General features: G+C 45.6%; 1 protein-coding gene across 1 annotated transcript in view; it reads right to left on the bottom strand.

The window, feature by feature from the left end:
- Positions 1-23,398, bottom strand: part of MYO5B (myosin VB) — a 145,863-nt gene that overhangs the window by 49,156 nt on the left and 73,309 nt on the right. Inside the window, exons 13-19 of the mRNA XM_066569163.1 lie at positions 22,346-22,468; positions 21,106-21,189; positions 15,949-16,098; positions 15,251-15,348; positions 11,270-11,356; positions 2,764-2,875; positions 1,068-1,279 (exon numbers count right to left, since the gene is read on the bottom strand). Of these exons, the coding sequence (XP_066425260.1) occupies positions 1,068-1,279; positions 2,764-2,875; positions 11,270-11,356; positions 15,251-15,348; positions 15,949-16,098; positions 21,106-21,189; positions 22,346-22,468 (866 nt within the window). The remainder of the gene's footprint in view (positions 1-1,067; positions 1,280-2,763; positions 2,876-11,269; positions 11,357-15,250; positions 15,349-15,948; positions 16,099-21,105; positions 21,190-22,345; positions 22,469-23,398) is intronic.

Raw genomic sequence — 23,398 nt, 5'->3', positions numbered from 1 at the left:
TTTATATATTCCTCTGATTGAGGCAAATGGTTTCTCATTAGGACCCACTGAGCCAGGGCTTCCTGAAGAGGATAAGGGATGGTCTGTCTCCAAAAAGAGACAGTAGTTACTCAGATGCCATCCCACCCTACAAACCCTGCACCAAGAGGGAAACTGAAAAATTATGTAGAAGAAACTCTGCAGCAGCTGGTTCTCCCTGACATCAACCCCTTCCACAATCACAAATAACACCACAAATTCAGCTAGTATCTCTGATGTTCTGCTGATTGTCTGGCTTGAAGAAGGGCCACAAGAAGGAAGGTGGCCAGTGTGTTGGGATGCTGCTGCATTGCTTCACTCTTCCCTCACATCCACCCCGTATCTGCCACAGCAGCCCAGCTCCAGCAGAGTGCTACCTACAGAAACCCCAGCAAGCCACTGACACAAGGGTTCCTGCACAGAAACAGTTAACATGAGGCTCCTTTATTATCTACTGTACACATCCCCCCCTGCCAGTGATTTAGAGTCATTTTCCTCATTACAAAGGATACAGGCAATCAATCCTGAGAACTCCCTCTGGACATCAAGAGACACAAACCTTGTCTCTGCAGGGGAGGAGTGCATACCAACTAGGCAGCCCTTCCCTGGCTGATCCAAATGCCCTTTACCAAAGGCAGTCCCAGGAAAATATTAGTTCTGTGAAACACTTTCACCTAAATCCTTCAGAGAGCTGTAGTCACCTCATTACAACCATGTCTATGTTATGACCTTGGCCCAGCACCTAGAAATTAAACTAATGTAAGTACAAACCCAGTTTGAGGCAAAGAATTTTGATCTCTCGCCCCTAAATAAAGCCAGCTAGAGGGGCCAGAAATAAGCCCCAACTTTAGCCCTTTAGAGTTTTTTTAGAAACTCACCACAGCGTTACCCACACGCACATTACTCATCTTGCTCTCAAGCCAGCGGAGCATTTCCAAAGCTCCTCATATGAAACGCCCAGGATGTAACCAATTGAAAACCCAGGTGGCCAGAGGTGTTTCCACACCTGGCTCCCCAGCTGCCCCCCTCTGAGGCTCCCCAGGACCCACCTGCGTGCCAGGTGCCCGCGGGCGTAGCGCTGCAGGGCGAGGGTGGCTCGCCTCAGCCGCTGGTACCTGGCCCTCTGCAGCCAGCCCCGCACCGTCTTCTGGATCATGATGGTGGCAGCTCTGAACTTATCTGCCCGCAGCTTCTCCAGATATGCCACCTGGCCTGCACGGAAAAAGATCTTGGTACGGCCAAACTGGAACTTGTCTGGATCCTTTTCAAAAGCATAAAGGAAATTATATTTAATTGAGGTAAACATTCCTTTTTTGTTTGTTTGTTTTCAGTCTAAGTTGATCAGTAGATACAGAGTTAAAAACACTACTTTGAATCAAATTTATCAACTCACATCTCTTCTTAATTGGGTAATGAAGATATTACTAGACTCCATTATTAGATACATTAGATTATTAGACTTATTAGACATTATTAGATATCATTGACATTATTAGATACCATTAGACTTACTACACTTGAGCATCTACACACCCATTAAGGAAAGCAGCACTAGGATTCAGTCTTAAACTCCATATATTTACACAAATTTTAAAGGGGTTTTGGGTTGGGCTATTTGTGTTTTATGGATTTTTTTGCTTGGTTGGTCTGGGTTTTTTTTGTTGTTGTTTGGTTTTGGTTTTTTGTGGTGCAGGTGTTTATTTGGGATTTATTTTATTTTGGGTTTGTTTGGTTTTTTGGGCGGGTTCGGGCATTTTGCTTGGATTTGGTTTTTTGTTATTTGTTGGTTTTTACGTAAATAAAGAAATCACAGAATCACAAAATTGTTTAGGTTGGAGGGGACCTTAAACCTTACATATATCCAACCTTCCTGCCATGGGCAAGGATGCCTTCCACTACACCAGACTAGAAATGCAACACCAGAGCACTTCAAGAAAAATATTTCTTTTTCAAAAAGATTAATGCTTAGATCTACAAAGTTATACATGTGCTGCAAAAAGCTCTGCAGCCAAGGGTAACACTGGGTGTAAAAAGCAAAAAGAGGAACTCAGTTGGGTAAATTCCTCAAAACCCCACAGGAAAACAAGAGATCAAACATTAAAACCTGCCTAAGGTGCTGTGCACATTCTGAGCCACTCAACAGCAAGAAATCTTTGCATGCACATTTGCAAATAATGCATACAAGCAAGCAGTAAAGTTTTGGTAGGGTGAGGTGGCAAAACCTTCTGACTTGTTTGTGGTAAAGAAGTCCCAATCTGTGGGATTTTTTTTCCACATAGGACCACTGAAAGTCTCCCACACATCAAGAAAAGGCATTTACTGCACATTTTCCTTACTCATTTGTGCAAAGAGTCATTTAATTATTGACTAAGTTTCATGACATTGTCCCAGGGTGGACCCCTGAAAAGTGCTCCAGCTGTGGCTAGACAAAACCAGAAGGAGGGGATGGGGGGACACATTTTTAGAAGTGGCCAGTCATTCATGCCCAGCCAGTGACAGAACACTCTGGATTTCACCAGCACTGAAATGATTCACTCCTCTTGACCACAACCAAGAAATCCCATGTCCCACTTGCTCCTGCCACCTCTTTGCAAGACTCCCTCATTTTGGGAAAACCCCCAGGCTGCCTGGGGTGGAGAAGCACCTGCACATGCAGCAGGGTAAAGCTGGAGCAATTTCAGGCCACATCAAAGCCACGAGTTCTGTGCTTTTAGCATCAGTGACAAAGATCTGATCCCAGCTCACCTTAATGAGGTCTTCCAGCAGGGTCTGACAGATCTGCTTCTTGTCGTTCTTAGAGAGGTCTCTCTTGTTCATAAGCACACGGTACCTATTGAAAAAGTCAGGGTAGGACCACCTGAAAGCAAAGCACACGCTGGGTTAGTCTGCATGCTGGGCACTGTTTCACTAAAATAAAGTGCTTGGAGTCGTAGATGAGCCAAAGTGTGAAATATTTCAAGGGATTTCTCACCACTACCCTTAGCATGGACCAACTCCAAAAGGAGCTACCCACCCCCAGCTTGGCCCCAATCTCAGACACTGAATGACCATGGGGCCTTTCTAGCCTGGAACAGAAAGGCCACAGATCACCCTGTTTTCACCCCTGATGTGCTTCCCAATCTGCTGCTCTTTACCACTCAAATGCAACAATGCTGTTCCCGTCAGAAAGGAGAAGCTAACTTGGGAGAAATCATGGATCTCTTGATTGCCCAAAAATAAAAATTAAACAGCAATCTTCATAAAGTTATAGAGAATGAATCAAATAGATATTCTTTGGGTTTTGTGTTCCCAAACTCTGCTGAATACTAATTTCCATCCACTCCCCTAATTGCTCCATTTTGAGGTCTGTGACTGACACCCTTCAAACAAACACAAAATCTTTTGCCTCTGGAAAGACGAAGCAGCCCCTTGGAAGATGCCTTACTGTCTCCAGTAGCAAAGCCTCCAAACAGGCCATGCTAATTGAAGGAATTAGAGCACTATATCCTGCTGCTAGAAATATCATCTCCCGCTGCTGGTGATAGATGTAGAGCCTGCAGACTGAGATCTTGAAATTGCTTCAGCATCTGCCAAGTTTCAGCCTTCTCTAAATTAACAGAGTGAGTTATAAACCCCTCAAAACCTAAGATTTTAATTAACACTAAATTTTTCCAGCAATGTCCAGAATGATCATTGATATTTCCACAAAATACACATAACAAGCATCAAAGAGAGACTGGAGAGAATCACAGAGGATTTGATTTCTGCCCTCACTCAACAAAACCACCTGTGGGCCTGATCCTTACCTGCAGGGATGCTCTGGCAACCAGGACGAGAACAAACTGTGAAGAGCTGCCATACAGAAACATCCTCTTCACCCACAAGCCCCATGCATACCTTAACTTTTTTGCATTACTGAACCAAATTTTCCCTATTTTTACACTTCTTTAGTGCATGGAAGGGAAAATAAACTGCAAAGGGCCAGAGCATTGCTTGTGACAGGTCGTGGCCAGTTTGCAGTGGTGAGACTGAGTGAGACCACCTGAGCAGTCACAGCTGCCAGCTCTACAAAATGCATCATGAAACAAAACTCTTCAGGAAGGGCCCTGCACAATCATCTGCTCCAGCTGCTGGTATCTCTCGTGAAACACCTTGAAGGCTGGAAGCTGTGGTATTTGCTAAGACAGGCATATTGCTGATTTCAAAACACACAGCCAACAGAGTTTTGCGTCACTTCAGAAAAGGGGAGGAAAGCAAATGCTTTTTTTCATTGAAAAGAGTGCAGTAGAAGGAAATGTTTGCAAAGGGAATGAAGAGAGCAAATGGGGAAAAAAGGTGGATTGATAAACCACATGTAACTCCTGCATGGACACACAGCACCCAGGACACAACTAGTAAAGAATAACAGGACTGGCAAAAACCAGAATACCCTCAGGATTGCACCTAAAGCCAAAGGTAAAATGGAGAGTTTGTGGGGGCAGAAGCATGAGGGCCACTGTGATGAAAGGATTTCCCATACTCAGAATGCTCAGATTGGCTCTGTAACAGCCAGATTTAGTGCTGATTCAATCTCTGTCTCCATGGGCTAGTCCTGAGGCCAGGCAGCTAAGGCTACCCACCCTCAAATAACCAAAAGTACTGGATTACTACTAAAAAAAACTAAGATGTCAGCTATGGGGAGGGAAAACTGAGCACAAAGATTTTGCAAGACTACAAGCTTGTGTCCTGTAAGGTTTAACTTAAACTTGCCTCCTCTTTGCTTTCCCAGTGCCTCTGTTTTATAATTACATTTCCCATTTTGCATTGTGCAAACAAAACCCATTTTCATTTTAAGCAGGCCCGGGGTTTACACAGCTCCAAATCAAACCTGAGAGGAGAAGCAGAGCATGCAGAGCCCGAGGCACCCAGCCAAGCACACGAGGCTGGCTCGGGTACTGCTCGAGCCAGGGAAAGCTTGGGAGGGAGGAAGAGAGAAGGGAGGAGTATTCCCATTAACCTGCCAGAGCCAGCTCAGGCACTGGCATTATTAGCTGCTGATATCTGGAGAAAAAACATCATCCTACAGGTGCCACCCAGGCTCTTCCAGCTAAGAGCTGATGGTGAAAAGGCAGAACACGAAACTCAGGGCACAGGTCCAAGCTGGGCAGAAAGCAAAATCCATCATCTTCCAGGACCACGGCAGAGATGGAGATCCCACAGCTGCCCACAAACAAGAATCAGACACTTGCAGGAATTCCTTAAAAATAAATCATAGGTCACTGCACAGTGGGTCTTCCTCCAGAGCCTGTCATTCTCATTTCCCAAGGCGGAAAAAAATTATTTTCCATGTCCATCCTTAATAAAAATGACTCACTTTTCAGGAGTAAGTCTCATCTGAGACATTGGAAGAGTCAGGGAATACATCCCCTGGTTTCTACCGAGGTGTTTGTAGGACTGGTGGCATCCACAGCCCCGCAGCCACATGTCCCAGAGGCTCACAGCCCCATGCTGAGCCCCAGGGCACAGAACTGCCTTCCTCCTGCTCTCACCACTCTCTTATTTATCAGGGAATGACAGCCCTCACACCACACTGCTCCTGTATTATTGCCCATGGGGCATCAAGACAAAATCTGTGCCACAACAGGGCTCAGCCAGCCCATGAGGAGTTTCGCTGGGATATTTGCCATCCCAGTTCACCAGCAAAAGAAAGCTGCAGGGGTTCATAGGTGCTGCTACACAATCCTCCCTGGAGAAAGGAACAATTAAAGCACTCAGGTTTAATGTAACGTGCTTCATTGAACCACTCGAGGCTCAAAACTGTATAAAATTTCCTTACAACTATCTCTGGGAGAGAAACAAACATGATCCCCCAGCCCTGCAAGGGAGATTTCTCCGGTGCAGAAATACTGAAGTTCAGTGCTTTGCTGTACATGCACTTTTAAAATTATTTTTCTGCACATACTTTTTTTTTTTTTTAAGGTACAATGCATTCATTTTAAAAGGGAAAACAAAAACAAACATGAAAACAACAAAAAGATAAAATTAATTCATACTTGCCAAGCCACACACTGACTCCCAGCAGGCGACAGGGGATGGGCTTTGTTACCCCACAGCTTAGCAGGTCAGGAAAGACTGTGGGAAGGGTACACCTCAGTTCAACTTGTGGACAGGTATCAAATAAAAAACAGATCTCAGGTGCTTGGCATGCTGCCACACAACACACAGCATGGGCAAGCCTCAGTGCTGAGGGCTGGAAGCCACCAAGGGACACTAAATAAATGCAGCTCTGTATTTTTATTATCAAGTTTTAAGATCCAGATAAGTGATGCAGAGAAAGGAGATGGAACCAGGGCATTTTTATACCTGCACAACTGAGAAACAGGAAGAAGGAGGCACAAAGGACTGGGCAGATGCTACCCAAACTTGAGATCAAGCCAACCTCAAACAGTTGAATTTTGCTTTGATGTCAGCATGGGTCACTAAGGGGAAAAGGCAATAAAGGGAAGGGAAGAATGCAGGAAAATAACTTATGCCTGTGGAAAAAACCCCTCCTTGGGCTCAAGCAGCAAAGAGGATGGTTGGCTAAGAGACTGAGACTTGGTCGTCCCAGCAAAGTCTTTGTCACCTACAAGAAACAGAGGGAATAAAACATAGCACACACTACAAATAAAGTAATCTTTTTTCTGTAGTTTAAGCAACCAGATTTGGATGTTTTACACAAAAATGCAGCCAGGTGCAAAGCAAAGGGGCTGCTCCTGACCAAAATCGAGGGTTTATGAACCTGAGCAGAGTCAGCTGTGTTTATTACAATGCCAAATTGAAGGGAGAGCGTGGGTAGGAAACTGGGGTTGGCATTCTAAGGAAGCTTCCAAGAAGCATCTTTCCAAGCAGTCAATAACTGCCCAAAATATCCACAACCCATTGTTTCAGCAATGTTATGCCAGCTGCACTGAGTGAACAGCTGAAAGCAGTGTAATAGGTCAAAAAAACCTTCAAATTCTTAACCATAATATGGTTTCTTTTGGTACCCTAAAATAACTGAAAGTGAAATGTTTTCACTCAGAGTAAGCAAATTCACCCAAGACCATCCCAGGTGCTGAGCAAACTCAGTTTTGTGTGGGAAATCCTTGCAGCACCACAAGGCACCCTCCCCTGAAGGGGTCAATATATTAAGCAGGAAGGAGCTGGATGATATTGATCCTTCCACAGGAGTCAGAACATGTCTGGAAGGGTGCAGGTTCAATCTCAGAGCCAAGATTTGACATGAAATTATTTTAGAAGCTGCAGTTCAGGGAGAAAATTTCTCTTGCCTTGTTTACTGCAGCAGAACAGATTTGCCTTTCAATTAGTTCTAAAACATGCAGGCTGGCCTGGCTTGAAATTAGCTGGAATATATTCAAAGGGAAAAACGAGGGGGGGAAAGCCCCTCCATCTACATATTGCACCTTTGTTGGGTGTGGGCAAACAGAACTGTTGGTAGCCAAAGCAATTTATAGGTCTTGTTATCCTGAAATGACAGCCAGACAGCTAAAGGCACATTCTATAAAAAAAATTGTACATCCAAGGATGTCCGTGATAGTTTTCAATTATAAATGTTTAATATGTATAGAGTCTAGCAGCTGGGATTTCACACTGAATTGATACAAAAATGCTGAATCTGACAGTGAGCTCCAGCGACCAGAGGAAGCAGCCAAATGCCAAGGATACTTAAACTATAAATACATAACAACTACAAAGAGGGTAATTCAGAGAGAACTGCAGTGATGAGGTTACTCAGAGTGATGGCACGGTGGGAGACCACTGCTGCTGGACCACTGACTGGAAACCACCTTAACAAACAGGTGGGGGAAAAAAAGTACAATTTTGATAGAACCAATTTAAAACCTTGTTTTAAAGAGTTATTTTGCTATTCACGGAGATCTGCACCAATTAGTTCTCTACAGACTCATCTCTATGCAGCCAGTTTCTGTAAGGAAGATGAATGGTTTTACAGCACAGAGACATCTTCCACGCTTTACCCAGGGAAGCTGATGATAGATTTACTACCTACACACCTCAGACACTCCATTCATCACAGTCATTTATGTACATGCTAACAGATACAGATTTCTTAACTGCTGAGTAACATTTTGAAGCAAATGATACATATTCAATTTATTTCAGATGCAGCCAGAGCACAGCCTACCATGGAAATGGTAAAATAAACCCAGGAACACCCTGAGTGGGGAGGCCAAGGCTTCAGATTTCTGAGACTTACACAGCTTGAACAACTACCACTTGTATTAAAAATTATTTCTTTTTCTAGAGGTAAAAAAAATTATTAAGGACTCAAAACACCGAACTCTTCAGCAGCGGGTGGATTTATCCAGAGATGTCTGAGTCAAAGCCACATCACCCTCAGAAAGTTACTCTAGTGACAGTGTGCTGGAATATATTCAGAGGTAAACATTACAGGACGAAAATAAGAGTTTTTCTATTGTTTCTGGATAAAACTTACCTTGAAATAAACAAATTTGGAAATTCCCTGTTGCTTTATGGGTAAATTGCTTACACACGAGTAAAGCAAAAGTCACAAAGATCAAGTTTTCTGTTATTATTTTAAAGTATTCCAAATTTAGAGCCTTCACAAGAGGTTTAAATTTAAAGCAATTACTCTCCTTTTTGGTTTTATCCTTAATCAAGCAATATAAATTCAACCTGTCTCAAAATATAAGGAAATACAGAGGAATAATAAATATTCACTGTGATGAAAACCAAGAGATATCACATGTAAAACTGCAGAAATAACTAAAAGTCTGTTCTTTTCCTACAAAACAAGATCATGTGGAAACATCTTTTCCCGAGATGGTCTGTAAAGTCAATATAAATACACAGTTTATTCACAATCTTTCAATGACATCGTCCAGCTCCTGGGTCTGGATTTTCAATATTGGAATTTTCTGAGTAAGGAAGGTGAAGAACTACTGGAGCCCAAAGTGAGTATCCTGTTTGGTGCAGAGCTGTCCCTACATACAATTATATCCTAGAAATATTAAAATACACAAAGATCTGTCCTTCAAGAATCACAAACTTTGGAGAAGGTCACTCTGAAAGGCTGAAATTGCTTTTTGCCCCCTTTTTTTTTTTGTCCCTGGAGGAAGAACGAGAGCTGACAAGTTGCAGTGATGGAAGAGTTCTGTATTCCTAGTGTCCTGGGAAAAGATCTCATAACCAAAAGCATGCAAGCAGAGCTGAGGGCATCACTTTTTAGTTTGTCAGGGTGGAGAGGCCCTTGCACTGGTCAATTCTTTGCTGTCAATAGATCCTGGCTGGTGTCCAGGTGCTGCAGTGGTTTCTCCCCTCTGCTCCCCCTCCCCAGTTACTGATTTCACATTGATTTTAGTGCTGTAGAGTATTAGCTGCAGTTAAGTGAGCAGAAATGGAAAAACGCTACAAATCTGTAGGATAATTATGAACGGAGAGGAACAGGGTATCTGTGCAGCCATGATAAGACCAGTAACAAGCCTCACAAAACACACAACACTCAGGTCAGAGCTCCCCAAACTCTCCCGTCATGGCAGAGCCAAGGCCCAGACTGCACTGGGCAGAGTGACTGCTTGCTTGGGGAGCAAAGAACTGCATTTCTCTGGCCTTTTCCATGTAAAAAAAAAAAAAAAAAAAAACAACAATTTTTCATTGTTTCAGGGTTTTTACTACAAGAGGACTGACAGATTTGGTCTGGCTACAAAGATGGTAGTAAAAGACAACCCATGGGCTGGAATTTTTGATTCCCCACCATGGCTTAGGGATCAAGTAATGAAGAAGCAGCTTTTTACTGGCTGCTTCCACAGAAGCCCTCAGATGAGGGCCAAAGGTGATGCTGGTTCTCAGATGAGGGCCAAAGGTGATTCAGAGATGAGAGCCAAAGGTGATTCTGGGTCTTCTAACAGGGTCAGACTCCCAGCATGAGGTCCCAGACCTGCACCCTCGCACACTGGCAGGGGACAGAGAGAAATTGGGTTCCATGAGAGTTTTCTTCTTCTCCTCCTGTTTTCCCTTCTTCCTCCTTAAGGAGCTGGACTCAGCTGGTCAGGAAGGACCCCAGGACCAACTGTGACCTGCCCACAGAGGTCACTGGCCAGCAGAGGTGACAGAGCCACCTCAACCTGCAGCTGCTGCCCCTGCAGCTTTTCAGGAGGTGAGAGCAGCACACTCCTCCCCAAAATGCAGGACAGGGAGTTTCTCATGGTGCTCCACATCACGCTTAGCCAACACTTCACTGAGCATATTTATGACTTCTTTGTTCCATATAAAAAGGCTGATGGCTTTGCTGACATTAACACAAAGCTGCTTGGCACTAAAATGCAATTGATGCATTTTTAGAATTATTTGCCCTTGTCATCTTCAGGACTTATGTATAGTCTATTTTTTCTGATTTATTGGGCCTTAAAAACCTCTTTTGAATTTTATATCTCAATCAGCAGGAGGACACCACCCATAACCCTCCTTTTTATGATGCAAGAGTTTGAAGCCTAGGATGCTTTGGATGTGCTCTGTGAAACTCTACAACAATAATTTACAACCCTTATTTTCTTTCTCTGAAAGTAGAATCAGAATTTTTTTTGGGTGAAATGAGGATTGCAGCAGATGTCTGAAGCCAGGGGAAAAAAAACCCAAAAAAACAAAAACCACAAAGAAAAGCAAATTGAACAGTGAAAGGGGCTTCAGGCAAACAGTGAAGAAGTGCTTTAGGGGAGTGCTTGCTTCCAGAGCTGTTGTTTTGTTACTTGATGTCCACCTAGGTACAGCATCCAAGCTGGATTCCTTTGTCTGCCAGGCATCAGCTTTTTCAGAGGTTTCATGAGAGCAAATTACCTCTCAGAACCAGAATGAAAGCACCAGCTGGAGCACTGGATGAAGCACAACACACTCTCTGTCATGCCCACTTTGCAGCTCCTTTGCTTGACAATGAATCTCTTACACCTGAGGAACCCAGGACATAACAGGAGTTTGGCAAAATGAAACAAACAAAAAAAAAAAGCAGAAAAATCTATCCTGGATATAAACAAACCTAAATAAACATTGTCCTGCCAACACAAGTGTTTTCTTCTACCCCCCTCACCTCAGATAATCCCAGAAGGGTTTGGTCTGGAAGGGTCTTTAAAGCTCATCCAGTGCCACCCCTGCCATGGGCAGGGACACCTTCCACTGTCCCAGGATGCTCCAAGCCCCATCCAGCCTGGCCTTGGGTACAATGAGCCTGCTGGGTAAGTGGCAGGAGCAGCACAACCCCAGGGAATCCCCAGCCCAGCACCTGGATGGGAAGCCAGCTGCACTGATCCGGATGGTCTCCAGCACTCCGCAGGCTCTCAGCTGCTGCACTGCTCTCTTCGCATCAAACCTGCAATCAGATTTAGGACAGATATTAACACACAGTAAAAGAGAGCCCACAGCTATTGCCTCTCAAAGCTCAGCATAACCCAGGCCTGGCTTTGGGAACAGGCTGCACAGATGTCACACCTTTTCTCTGCATGTCACAAAGGTCTGATTTCCAAGCTGCTTGAAACCTTGCTCCCACCCTGCTATCAATGCCAGGGGTATTCTTGGGATAGACTGACCACCTGCTGCAATTAATTAGTGCCTACAGCCAGAATCTACCTGGCTTTGTAAAGTAATACAATCACAATAAAGAAAGGAATAGGCTACCCCACCACAAGTTGCCCGGTGAACCAGCCATCAGGGCAACAACATATTTACAGAAATCAAATTCAACAGCAAAATAAGTCTGATATATTCAATTCCATACCCAAACCAGGTAATTAAGAGGTCCCACAATTTTCTAGACTAAGTTTTCCACAGTGGTGGTCATGTTCCAGACTAATGACTTAGGTAGGCACCACGTGGAAATTCAAGGTGTTTCTGCCCTCCTCTTTAAAGCCTGCATCATCCTTTACCACTAGCATCTCATTTCCATCAGGAATTTGTGGCAAAAAAACTCATGGCAACTTCCAGCTGAATACTCAGGTAGTGCTTCCTCTGGTTCCTGGCAAAAACTCACTCCAAGCTCAGACCATCCTTGCAGAGAGTGAGTCCAGGTACCAGCATCCCCCATGGCTGCTCTCTCTGTCCACCCTGAGTCTGAATGCACAAGGAAGTTCCAGCTCTCTAGCTCTGGAACGGACTGGAAAAGGTCCCTGCATCAAGCTCAGCCTCACATGATGCAATGTCCATAGCTGTGTGAGGTTTCCAGAACAAAGCTTCTCATATAATGCCAGTTTTTCCCCCTTCTGAAAGCCCAAAATAATTACACCTGCAGGTCAAGATTACATGAATAATTCTGCCTGCTCTCTGCTGTACAAAAGCAGCATGAAAAATAGTCTCCTTCTTCTCTCTCTGTGCTTTTTTTAATTCCCTGGACCTGTCAAGTCTACAAGCAAGTTATTCACTACAACACCACCAACACTGTGAAGGGTGAAAAATCAGTCTGGGCTGTCACTCACTTCAAGGAAGAACCCACAAGGGTGCAATTTCCATAACAATAAATAATAAACAGGAGTGGCAGATCGACAGGTAAGCGTCAGTCCTGGAAGATCCCAGGGCAATCTCTCTGGTATCCAAGGGAAACTCTGCAAAGCAGCAAAGCCCTGCTCAGTGGGGGTGAAATGCAGTCACCAGAGAGGCTGCAGTCGTCTGTCAGCAGCAGCTCCAGTTATGGGCTAATGCTGAAATCAAGACCTTAAAAGTGGGACAATACACCTTATTACAAACTCCTTTTCCCTGCCATGGCAGGCAGAAGCACCTGGCAGGTTGCTTTTTGCCTGGAAACCCAAGTCAAAGATCCCAAACCCTGCCTGAAACAGAATCTAAAAGGAAAACTGACAGAGGAACAACCTGAAGTCAGGCATTCCCCTTGCACATCTCTCTTTAGAAATCTTCTCCAGCAGGAATTAACCTCAGACCCAACCTGCGGTCAGATGCAGCAGACATCCCTGTGTGGAGCCAAAGCTGGGGCCTGGCTCCAGCTCCAGGACGGGAGCCTGACACCCTCCAGCCTACAGATCTTCTCAGCAAGTTGTGAGGAGGAATGTAGGGTGTGAGAGACCTGAGGAACTCTCCAGTCCAACCACCTATGCTCAAAAGCGGGGACAGTTGTGGGGGCAGACCCATAGTCCAGGGGTTTAGCCAGTCAAAACTGACAGAAACCTCCAGAGATGGAGACTGAATAACCTCTCAGGGCAGACTGCTCCATGGGCACACTGTCCTCTGGGAGAAAAAAAACAGGTTTGCTCATCTCCAGTCTGAACCTCTCGTGTCAATCTGGGGCAATTGGCTCCTTCCTCCCACCACACACCACTGTTGAGAGCATGGTTTTCTCCTCATGGTAGCCCCTCTAAGTACTGAAGGGATTTCTGTTTTCCAGGGTAAGCATCTCATTTTGGTAAAAAGTTAATGCTCTTGTGAGCTGAAAAATACCCCTCACTTTGCTGTTTGCAGGGGCAGAAGAGTCAAGCCAGGAAGCTTCCTGGTGGATACATCTGCCCCAGCACATCACGACCGAGGGTGAGTCTGTTTAGAGAAGCTTTGCCTTTCTTTCAGTACACTATTGGAGCTGTCTCTGCGCTCCTAAATCACACTGAGCTCACTGGGAGCACTCAGCCTGCATCAGATCAGCTGGAGGGAAATGCCTCCCTGCTGCTGGATTACATTTACAACTTTCTTCCTTAAAGGTCACCACCTGCACTTGATGCCTTTCAAGGACATCACATCTGTAAGGTCCCTGCGTACTAATGGCCAAGCTTTCCTGGAGTTACAGGGAAGAAAACTGGGCACAAATCCATGACCAAGAGGTCAAACAGGGCTAACAACTACCTGCTCACAGAGTTTGCTGCCTGTGATACATCTCTGAACTACGGATGAAGACCAGGACTGGCCTTTTGCTTCAGCTACTCACCTGCCTGAAGTTGATACAAGCCACATCTTTACTTTTTCTACATTTACTTTGGAAGCACCAAGATATTTCTGTTCATTTTACAAGCCCACTACTTATCTCTTCTTTTTCATTTCCTTCTCTTCTCACTGTTTGGAAATATAATTATTTAAATCAAAGCAAGTCTAAGATAAAAACTGCATGAAGACCCTATCACTGCAAAGCAAGGATGCTCACTATTAGCAGAGCATATCTATGAATTATTAGAACCTGAATTTGGCTTCATTTCAGAGGCACAAACCCCACATGCTGAAACCCAAAAAGGTGACTCCAGCAACCCACACAGACCTTCCAGATACAGGAACAACATTAAAAGGAGGGGGCAAGCTCTTCAGCAGGAGGAAGAGACCAAAGCACACCCTACTGCCATAAAGCTGAGCACATCTGCTCATCAAGTCCTTCATTAGTAAATTTGCAGGCGACACTGAGCTGGGAGCTTGTGTTGATCTATTGGAAGGAAGGAGGGCTCTGCAGAGAGACTTAGATCGGTTGGATGGATGGGCAGAGTCCAACAGCATGAAGTTTAATAAGTCTAAGTGCTGAGTTCCACATTTTGGCCACAAAAATCCCCTACAACGTTACAAGCTGGGGACAGAGTGGCTGGACAGTGTTCAGGTGGAAAGAGACCTGGGGGTGCTGCTGACAGCCGGTTGAATATGAGCCAGCAATGTGCCTTGGTGGCTAAGAAGGCCAATGGAACCTGGCCTGCATTAGGAATTGTGTGGCCAGCAGGAGCAGGGAGGTTATTCTGCCCCTGTACTTGGCACTGGTGAGATCCCATCTTGAGTGCTGTGTTCAGCTCTGGCCCCTCAGTTTGGGAAGGACATTGAGATGCTTGAGCATGTCCAGAGGAGGCAACAAGGCTGGAGAGGGGCTTGGAACACAAACCCTATGAGGAACATTTGAAGGAGCTGGGGCTGTTTAGCCTGGAGAAGAGGGGGCTTAGAGGTGACCTCATTGGTCTCTACACCTTCCTGAAGGGAGGTTGCAGACAGGTGGGGTTGGTCTCTTCCACTGGGCAGCACTGACAGAACCAGAGGACAGAGTCTCAAGCTACGCCAGGGAAGGTAGAGGTTGGATATTAGGAAAAAATGTTCACCAAAAAAATAATAAAGTACTGGAATGCTCTTCCCAGAGAGGTGGTAGAATCGCCATCTCTGGATGTGTTTAAAAAAAGACTGGACATGGCACTTGGTGCTATAGTCTAGTTGAGGTGTTAGGGCAAAGTTGGACTCTATGACGTTAGAGGTCTCTTCCATCCTCATTATTCTGTGATTCTGTTATTCTGTGGTCTGCAGGGCCACTTACTTGAAGGGGAGCTTCTCGTCGTTGGGCTTGATGCAGCGCACGTAGTGCGGAGTGGTGGCGTTCAGGGTCTCCATCAGCAGCTGCAGGGAGTTGCGGAACTGAAAGACAAAAACACCCGTCTGGAGGAGGGAAGGAGGAGCTGTGACCCTGCAGCCCCAGCCAGCAGGTGCCACAAGCCACCCATGGGTGTGACACGGCGTGAGCCTCCCCATGGACCCAGCACAGGCAGGGGGAATTCAGAGAAGACACTGGGGGGTTGAGGGCTTCCAGCTCAAAGAGTCATGAGCAACAAAGCTTGGGACTCTGCCCAGTTGGGTCTTTGAAACATCTCCAAGGATGGAGACAGCACAACCTGTCTCCTGTTGAACTTTTTGACTGCCCACAGGGAGGAAAATGCTCCTTTTCTGAAGCTGTTTCAGTTTAAAGGCTCCACAGTATATTGGGACACCTTCCATTGAATTCCAGAGTCTCCACCCCCCCCAGACCATGTCTCAGCTGCTTTCAGCCAAGACTTCTTAATCCTGCTGTTCCAGAGACACCACTAGAAGTCATCCAAAACACAACAGCCAAACACAGAGATCATGGGAAAGTCTCTTTCCACCCTCAGCAGCTTTTTATTTACCTCTGCTTCAAACTGAAGCAACAAGGTGTTAACTGGATTGCTCTGGCATCACTGACTCCCTGAGATCTCACATTACCTGGTGTCCCACTGTTTTCCTGTGCTCCTTGTTGGCAGCTTTGAAGGCTGGCTTGGCAGAGCGCACGTTGATCCGGGGCATTCTCTTTGCCACGGCAGTGGCGGGCACGGCGTCCTTCTCCTCCTGGAATAAGTCTGCTACCATCTGATACTGAAACAAAAAGCAACACTTGAGCACCTCTGGCCCTGCTTGCTGGGGAATGAACCCACCCAGCTCCCATTGCTCAGGTCGTTTCTCACCCATCCTAAACCTGGAAGGGGAAAAAGACAAGAAGGTGAAAGCAAGAAGAGTTGTCTACATGAACCACATCAGCAGGACAGCTGACCATTCTGTGCTGCAGGTCATGAAACCTTGAAACGTGCACATTAAATCAAGCTAGCCTAAAAAGAAAAGAGGCTGGATTGCTGAAGTCTTGCCAAGGCACAAAAGCTCCTGGACAGGAGGTGACTCTTGCTCCCAAGGCTTTGTTTCAGGGTGTTTAGCCAGCCCTGCTCCAGCAAGGATGCTGCCTACACAGCCCATACCCCAGCAACAGGATCTCCTGTGAGCACAGGCAGCTGCCAGGCCCCACCACAGCCCCAGAGGCACCCCTGCTTTTCAAAAAAATTAAGGGTCACAAACACTTCCTCCCTAATGACCCACCTTTCAGGGTAGCACCACCATGCCACAACACTACAAGCACCACATCTAGCTCAACAGATCCCTAAGCCTGGGATTTCTGGCAAGCCAGCAGCAACACTTCCGCTTCACAAACAACAGGTGAGCTGGCAAAGGCAGTTAATGCCTTTATTATTATTATTATTATTATTTAGGAGACAGGATATTCAGATTTACATTAGGCTGGGGAACCTAAATATTAAGTAAGCCACCATAAATCTGGTCTGGTTAGCAAGGCTGTTGAATTTTCACATCTTGAATCCATCTACACACCCACACTGGCTACTGCCACAGCTGCACTTACATTCAAAGGGAAATCCTTAAACGTAAAAAAAACCTCTCTGTCAGCAGGTGGGATGTCATGTATCACCAACTGAGCTGGGCTCCTGCCAAGGCACCAGCAATGCCTCCCAGCAGCATGGATGCTGGAGCACCTGAGGGACAGAACCACATTCCCCACATCCATGGTGCACCATGCCCAACACATCCACCCCAAAACCACCAGCACAAGGCAGTGGCAGCTGCTAGCACTCTTGCCCCCACCTCAGGCTCCTCCAAAAGCCCAGCCTGGTTGTATTTCCATTAAGATCCCAGGAGGAGTGCTGTGGTTTACCACTTTTTAGACAGGAAGAGACAGCCCTGTGGCATGAAGGGTTGCCTGGCTCTCTGCCACATCCCTGGGTTGAGACAGGAACACTTCCAGCCCTGTCCTGTGGGATGTTCTCACAGCTTGTTAGGACAGCAGCCTCAACACCACTGTGGGAAGGAAATTATTTGCATTACATGAGCGAATTTATTGCAGGCTCCACGAGAGTGCCAGCTAAGGATCTGCTTCACATTCAGCTTTCACTGCTATCTCTGCAGCTCACTCAACTCCTACCACAATAAAGGCTCTCTCCTCCTTCACCTGGCCCTCTATCCCTAAAAAAGACATCCTGACAGTTGTTATGGGTGACACATCACCATCTGGGATGCTCTGACTCCTGCAAGCATGGGAGGGATGGATGGCACATGTACTAATGAAGATATCTAACACAGGCTCTGCATTACTGCCTCACACCTGACAATGTGGTAAAACCTCTGGATGTAATTTGGGGTTTCAAAATATTTTCTCAACACAGCTGGGATCTTTGTCAGTGATCTTTCCATCCACTTGGTATTAATAACAGCAGTGCTCGTTCCTGGAGAAGGATCTCAGAGCCATGATACAAACCTGGTGGAACTGGGACCATCTCTAGCAGGAGCCATTCCACAGGTTCTGGGGCATAAGCAAGAGGGACAGATCCCTCCTCCCCAGCTGGGAGGGTCAAAACCATTGGTGCATTATTTGTAATTACAGAGACCTGGAAAATAATACCTTCACAGCATGCCCTTATGCTTTCCATTAGCATTCAAATAATTTCCCTTAATTCAAAGAACATCAGCTCTCAACTGTTTCAGCTGACCAGCACTTATAGAACTAATTAAATGCTTTATAAAGTCTCTTCCACCATCTTGTTGGTGGCAGTAATTGCATTCTAATTAGCAGAAGGCAGTTCTGCCTTGGTGGGAGTGCTTCATCAGCGATGGCTTCCTGACAGGGAGGTGTCCAGGTGCTTGCTGTGTTAAATTCAGTGTTCCCCCTTGCCCTCTGTGCCGCTTTAGTGGGAATGCAAAGAAGAACGCAGTGAATGCTGCATGCCAGCCCAATCCTGAGGACAGGACAAAGTCCTCACAGCACAAATCTGAGCTTTAGTTAAATTTACACATTCGAGTAGCAGAGTCAGCACTGCCACTGCTGCTATTGCTGGTTCAGAGACCAGGTTGCCTTTTACAGCAATACAAAATTGTTGCTAATTGTTTATAGCCCTGGAGGGCAAATGGCAAGCAAGAGGTAAAAACACCAGGGAAACAATCTGCTGGCAAACAAGGGTTAGGGGCAGCAAGAGCACATCACCAGGTGCTGAAGGATTTGGGAGAGGAATGTGACAATGTCCTGCTGCTCTTCTTCCAGACCAGCACCGGATCAGCATAGGCTGATAAAAGCACTGCTCCCATGTTGTTAGGGGAATGACTTAAAGGCAGAAGTTCAACAAACTATCTCCCAAAGATTCTCAGACCCAAGTGTATTTCAGAGTGTTTTGGGCTGGGTCAGGGCACATGTGGCTGCCCCATCCCTGGAAGTATCCAAGGCCACATTGGACAAGGCTTGGAGCAACCTGGGGTAGTGGAAGGGGCAGGGATGGCACTGGATGGGATTTAAGATCCCCTCCAACACAGCTATTAAACAAAGTCCAGCCTGCTCTGATATTATATTGTGGTCCCTACATATGGCAAGAGAGCCTTTATTTTATATCTGTGTTTTTAGGGAAGGATTTCCAGGATCTCCACCACTCCACACCACACTACTCCAATGAGTTACAATCTCTCCTCTACACCAAACAGTCAAGCAGAAATCCTTATCAGACACTGCCAGTTCTGCAGCACTAACTCCAACAGCAAGTTCAGCACTGGCTAAATAATTAATCATACAGCATCAACTATTCCTGGAGGTTACCTGGCATTTCTAATGAGCTCTAATCATGTCCAGTTTTTCCCTGGGAAGCTTCTTGAACATGCAGAGCTCTTGATTTGGGCATTATTAAAGCCCAGCTTCATGGTTATTAATTTCACAACTACTACCATGGATGAGAAAATTGCTCATCTTGCCATCTTCACATGAATTCCTTGCTGTGAAACAGGCCAAGCCACTGACAACACTTAAATAATTTCCCATTCTCATCTCTTCTAACTTTGACAGGAACAAACTCCTCCTAAAAATAATGCTTCCTCCACCTCCCTTCATCCCACTCCTTATTCGGGGTGTCATTTAGAAGGTCACAGCCAGCAGCACACCCAAGGGTGTCACATAGAGAAGTCTGAATATGAGACACTTTTCCTTGCAACATGAGGGGGGCCTTCAAAATTTGTGATGTAAAAAAAAAAAAAAAAAGCTCACTAAAAAAACCAAACCAAAACTTAACATGCTGGCCTGTGCTGTGGAAAGGCTTTGAAAGACTTTGGAGGAAAGCAGATGCACTTCTTCCTTAAACCACACACCGGGTTTAGAGGAACAATGGTGCCCCAGAGTCACACAGCCTGGATTTTGGCTGCTGGATGCTGAGTTGGGCTTTGCAGGGCTTTATTTTCACACTAACTGCTTAATAAAGCTGCCCCTGGGAGAGATGAGGTTGTTTAAAGTTTCAGCTCATTACTTGACAATGAAAGACTCAAGGCTTCAGGGAAGAACTTTTGGTCTGGTTTTAAAACAACAAGGATCTGAAATTCCTTAGCTGTCTGCGCTATTGACAGACAGCTAAGGAACTTTTAACCCAACCTACCCAAATGCTCACAGAGAGCAGGAGTATGGTACTGGAAGCCCGTGCAAAATCTACTCAATTTATATAGAAAACTGTAAAATCTCTGGCTTGGAGGCCACTGTCAAATGCTCATTTACTGCAGGCATGGCCCACTCCAAAGCCTTCAGAGGCCCACAGCTCTTCTGCTTCCATCTCACCAAATCCATAGCACACAGGAAATTTTAAACAGCAAGAGCCAAAAAAGCCTTTACCAGGAGACTGTCATTCAAAGCCAGTCAATACATCCCTGCTGGCACCTGGTGCAATGAGATGTTGACAAAGTTGTTTGTACAACACTTGGGAGAGGGAAGGTACACAGCACAAACCTTGTAAAAGACAAGTGACACCAAGAGGGATCATTAGTATCTGTTAATTTGTTAAAGTTTCACATTGGCAGTGGTGTAAAACAGCTCCACAGCAGCTGGAGTGTCTCAGAGTTCATGTTACAGTTCCAGCATTATCTCCAGTTTTTGCACGGTAATTATTGAAGTAATTAGAAGTCACGGGGACAAGTACAATGGATTACAGCTAAGAGGAACAGCTATTTTCACATAGGAGGGGGATAGGACCAGCAAGGCTACCCACAATGTACAAATTATGCTGGTGACAGTGGTTTTTAACCCCAGATCTCCGTGCTCTTGACCAACCTGGTCTAGTGCAAGGTGTCCCATGGCAGGGGGCTGGAACATGATGATCCCTAAATTCTCTTCCAACCCAAATAACCCTGTGATTCTATGGGTGATGGGTGATTGGTGATGGGTGGGGAGCTCCAAGCAAGAGCTAAGTGGGATTTTACAGTGCCCAAAAACTACCAGTTCCTAATTTTGGCCCTTGGTGACCAAAAAAAGAAGAGGATCAGCAGGTTTGGAAACTACTTCTGCGATGCATCTTGACAGGACACCAACACCAGGGTGAAGGAAGGCAGACAACCCCCCACATCCATGCAGTGGGTGTAATCCTGAGCACCCTCCTCTCCCCCCTTTTTCCCTGCTCCACACCCCACTGGTTTGGCTCTCTGGTGGCTGTCAGTGGCTGGAGGCAGCTGCAGGTTTGCACCCTGAGCCAGGCGTGGCACAGCTCAGCTCCAGCCTGGGCAGCTGCCCTGACCTGCTGCCCTTTTTACCTGGCTGGCTTTCAGGATGTTGATCTGCTCCTCGTACACAGTGTCCCTGTTCTTCTCCAGAAACCCCTCGCTCTGGTACTCCACCTGCCAGGACACAAAGGGAAGAAGCTCAGAGGGACAAGTCCAACACACAAGGACAAGGTGCTCCCACCACTCCCCTGCTGTCAGGAGCTCACCCCAAAACGCTGGGAGGGGAAAGGAACAACTGGAATTTAAAGGTCACTTTTTATCAAAGTGAATCTGGGTGAAAGCAAAATCCTTACTAGGAAACACAGATTGTTTCCTAGTCATTAAATTGCTGTGTATGGAAGTCAGGAGTAAAAAATGCAAGGATCATCAGTAACTCTACATGCTCTTTTGTTCACTCCTCAACTCCTTCTAAGTTAATCAATAAACCTCAAAATATGCCCTGTCTAAGTCTCTTGTAGGTCTCTTGGGTTTTGAAACTGCAGAGGGGTAGGATGCAAAGGAATTTTTAAAAAATTTTAAAAATAAATTAGAGACAACAAAAGAAAATTTATCTTTTTTCATACTAAAAAAAAGAAAAACTTGCTAAGAAATATTGTTCATGAAGGATCCATTTGCAAAACCAGCTGCCTAAGGAAAGTTGAGTATCAACATTTGCCATGGTGAGTGCCTCTGGAATCCAGGACAAGCCTGGATAGCGGTAGCACCTGTAGGGCATCACAGCACCTGGATGCTGTCCAGCTCCTCAGCCACATCTTAAAAAGATCCCTGGGTTGATCTTTTTAATTTTTTCCTAACAAATGTGTGTTTGGGGTAACTTCAAGTTTTGAGATTCCTGTTTGCTCTAACACCTGTCACATCAGGGCTTCAGTGAAGCTGTAGCCCATGGACAAGACCCAGGCACTGGGATTTGGTTTAGTTTAGTGTCACATTTGGTATCTTCTCCCTCACAAAGGTGGGATCTGCCTCTCACCTCCTCCCTGCACTGTGCCTTGCTGGCACTCACAGCCCCGGCTCTTCTAATTCAAACACATTTTCTGCCAAGCTGCCCTTACAGAAACCCTTTTCACCACAGCTTTGGGAAAGAGGATTTTTCTCTCCTCCAGAACCCACAGCTCACAGCCCAGAGCCACAACCAACAGGATGAAGCCCTCGGGGCTGATCCAGATTTGAGCACCTGAGCCACAACCACCACCCTCCAGGCACCAAGGAGCGGCTCACAGGGCTCTCCACTGATTTACTGGGTCCCTGCTGGGTGCTCCCTGCTGGGTACCTTGTCGGCGAAGTGCAGGACGATGAAGGAGGTGTTGGACATGCGCGGCTTCTGGAAGTGCTGGCTGGCAGCGTGGCGGTCGTACAGCTTCTGCGCCCAGTTCTGGTCCGTGCCCTTGGGCACCTGCACAAAGGGGACAAAGGGGACACTGCCAGGCCCAGGTGCAGCTCTCTGGTTACCTACCTTCGTGGCAAACACACCGAAACTGTGTTTCCAGCAGGAAACACCCAAATCTTGGTTCTGTTCCGGCAGCCGGAACGGCTCTTGCAGGAAAAAAAAAAAGGGAAAAACGAACCAACAAAACAGACCAAGCAAACAAAAAAAAACCAACAAAAACACACCCCAAAACAAAACAAGAAAGCACCCACAAACCTTGAAACAAAACAAAAACAAACAAAAACCCACAACAACAAAACAGCGTTTCCAGCAGGAAACACCCAAATCTTGGTTCTGTTCCGGCAGCCGGAATGGCTCTTGCAGGAAAAAAAAGGGAAAACAAACCGACAAAATGGACCAAACAAATAAAACCAAACAAAAACCACATCCCAATACAAAACGAAAAACACCCACAAACCCTGCAATAAAACAAAAACAAACAAAGAAAAAACCACAAAAACCAACCAAACAAAAACCAAAACAGCCACCAAAACAAACAAAACCAAAAAAAAAAAATCCTACAACAAAAAAGCACCCACAAACTGTGAAAAAAACCCAAACAAAAACACAAACAAATAAACAAAACCAAACCAACAAAACCAACAAAAAACCCCAAAACTTCCCCCCTACAAAAAACAAGAAGCCCCACCAGAAACAAACCCAGAACCAAATTAAAAAAATCAAAATTAAACAAAACCCCAAGTACACACACACACACACACACACACACACACACACACACACACACAAACCCCCCCAACACAACAAAAAAAACCCCACTAATTAAAACAGAAATATTAAGGAAGTATTTTTACACTTAAGATACATTAACTACTCCAGCACCAGTATTATTTTTAAATGCTGTTTTAGGTGATGGAATAATTTCCAGAAACTGCC

The sequence above is a fragment of the Molothrus aeneus genome, chromosome Z (genome assembly GCF_037042795.1).
Source record: "Molothrus aeneus isolate 106 chromosome Z, BPBGC_Maene_1.0, whole genome shotgun sequence".
Classification (NCBI taxonomy): Eukaryota; Metazoa; Chordata; class Aves; order Passeriformes; family Icteridae; genus Molothrus; species Molothrus aeneus.
This window is presented reverse-complemented; position numbering and strand designations above follow the sequence as displayed.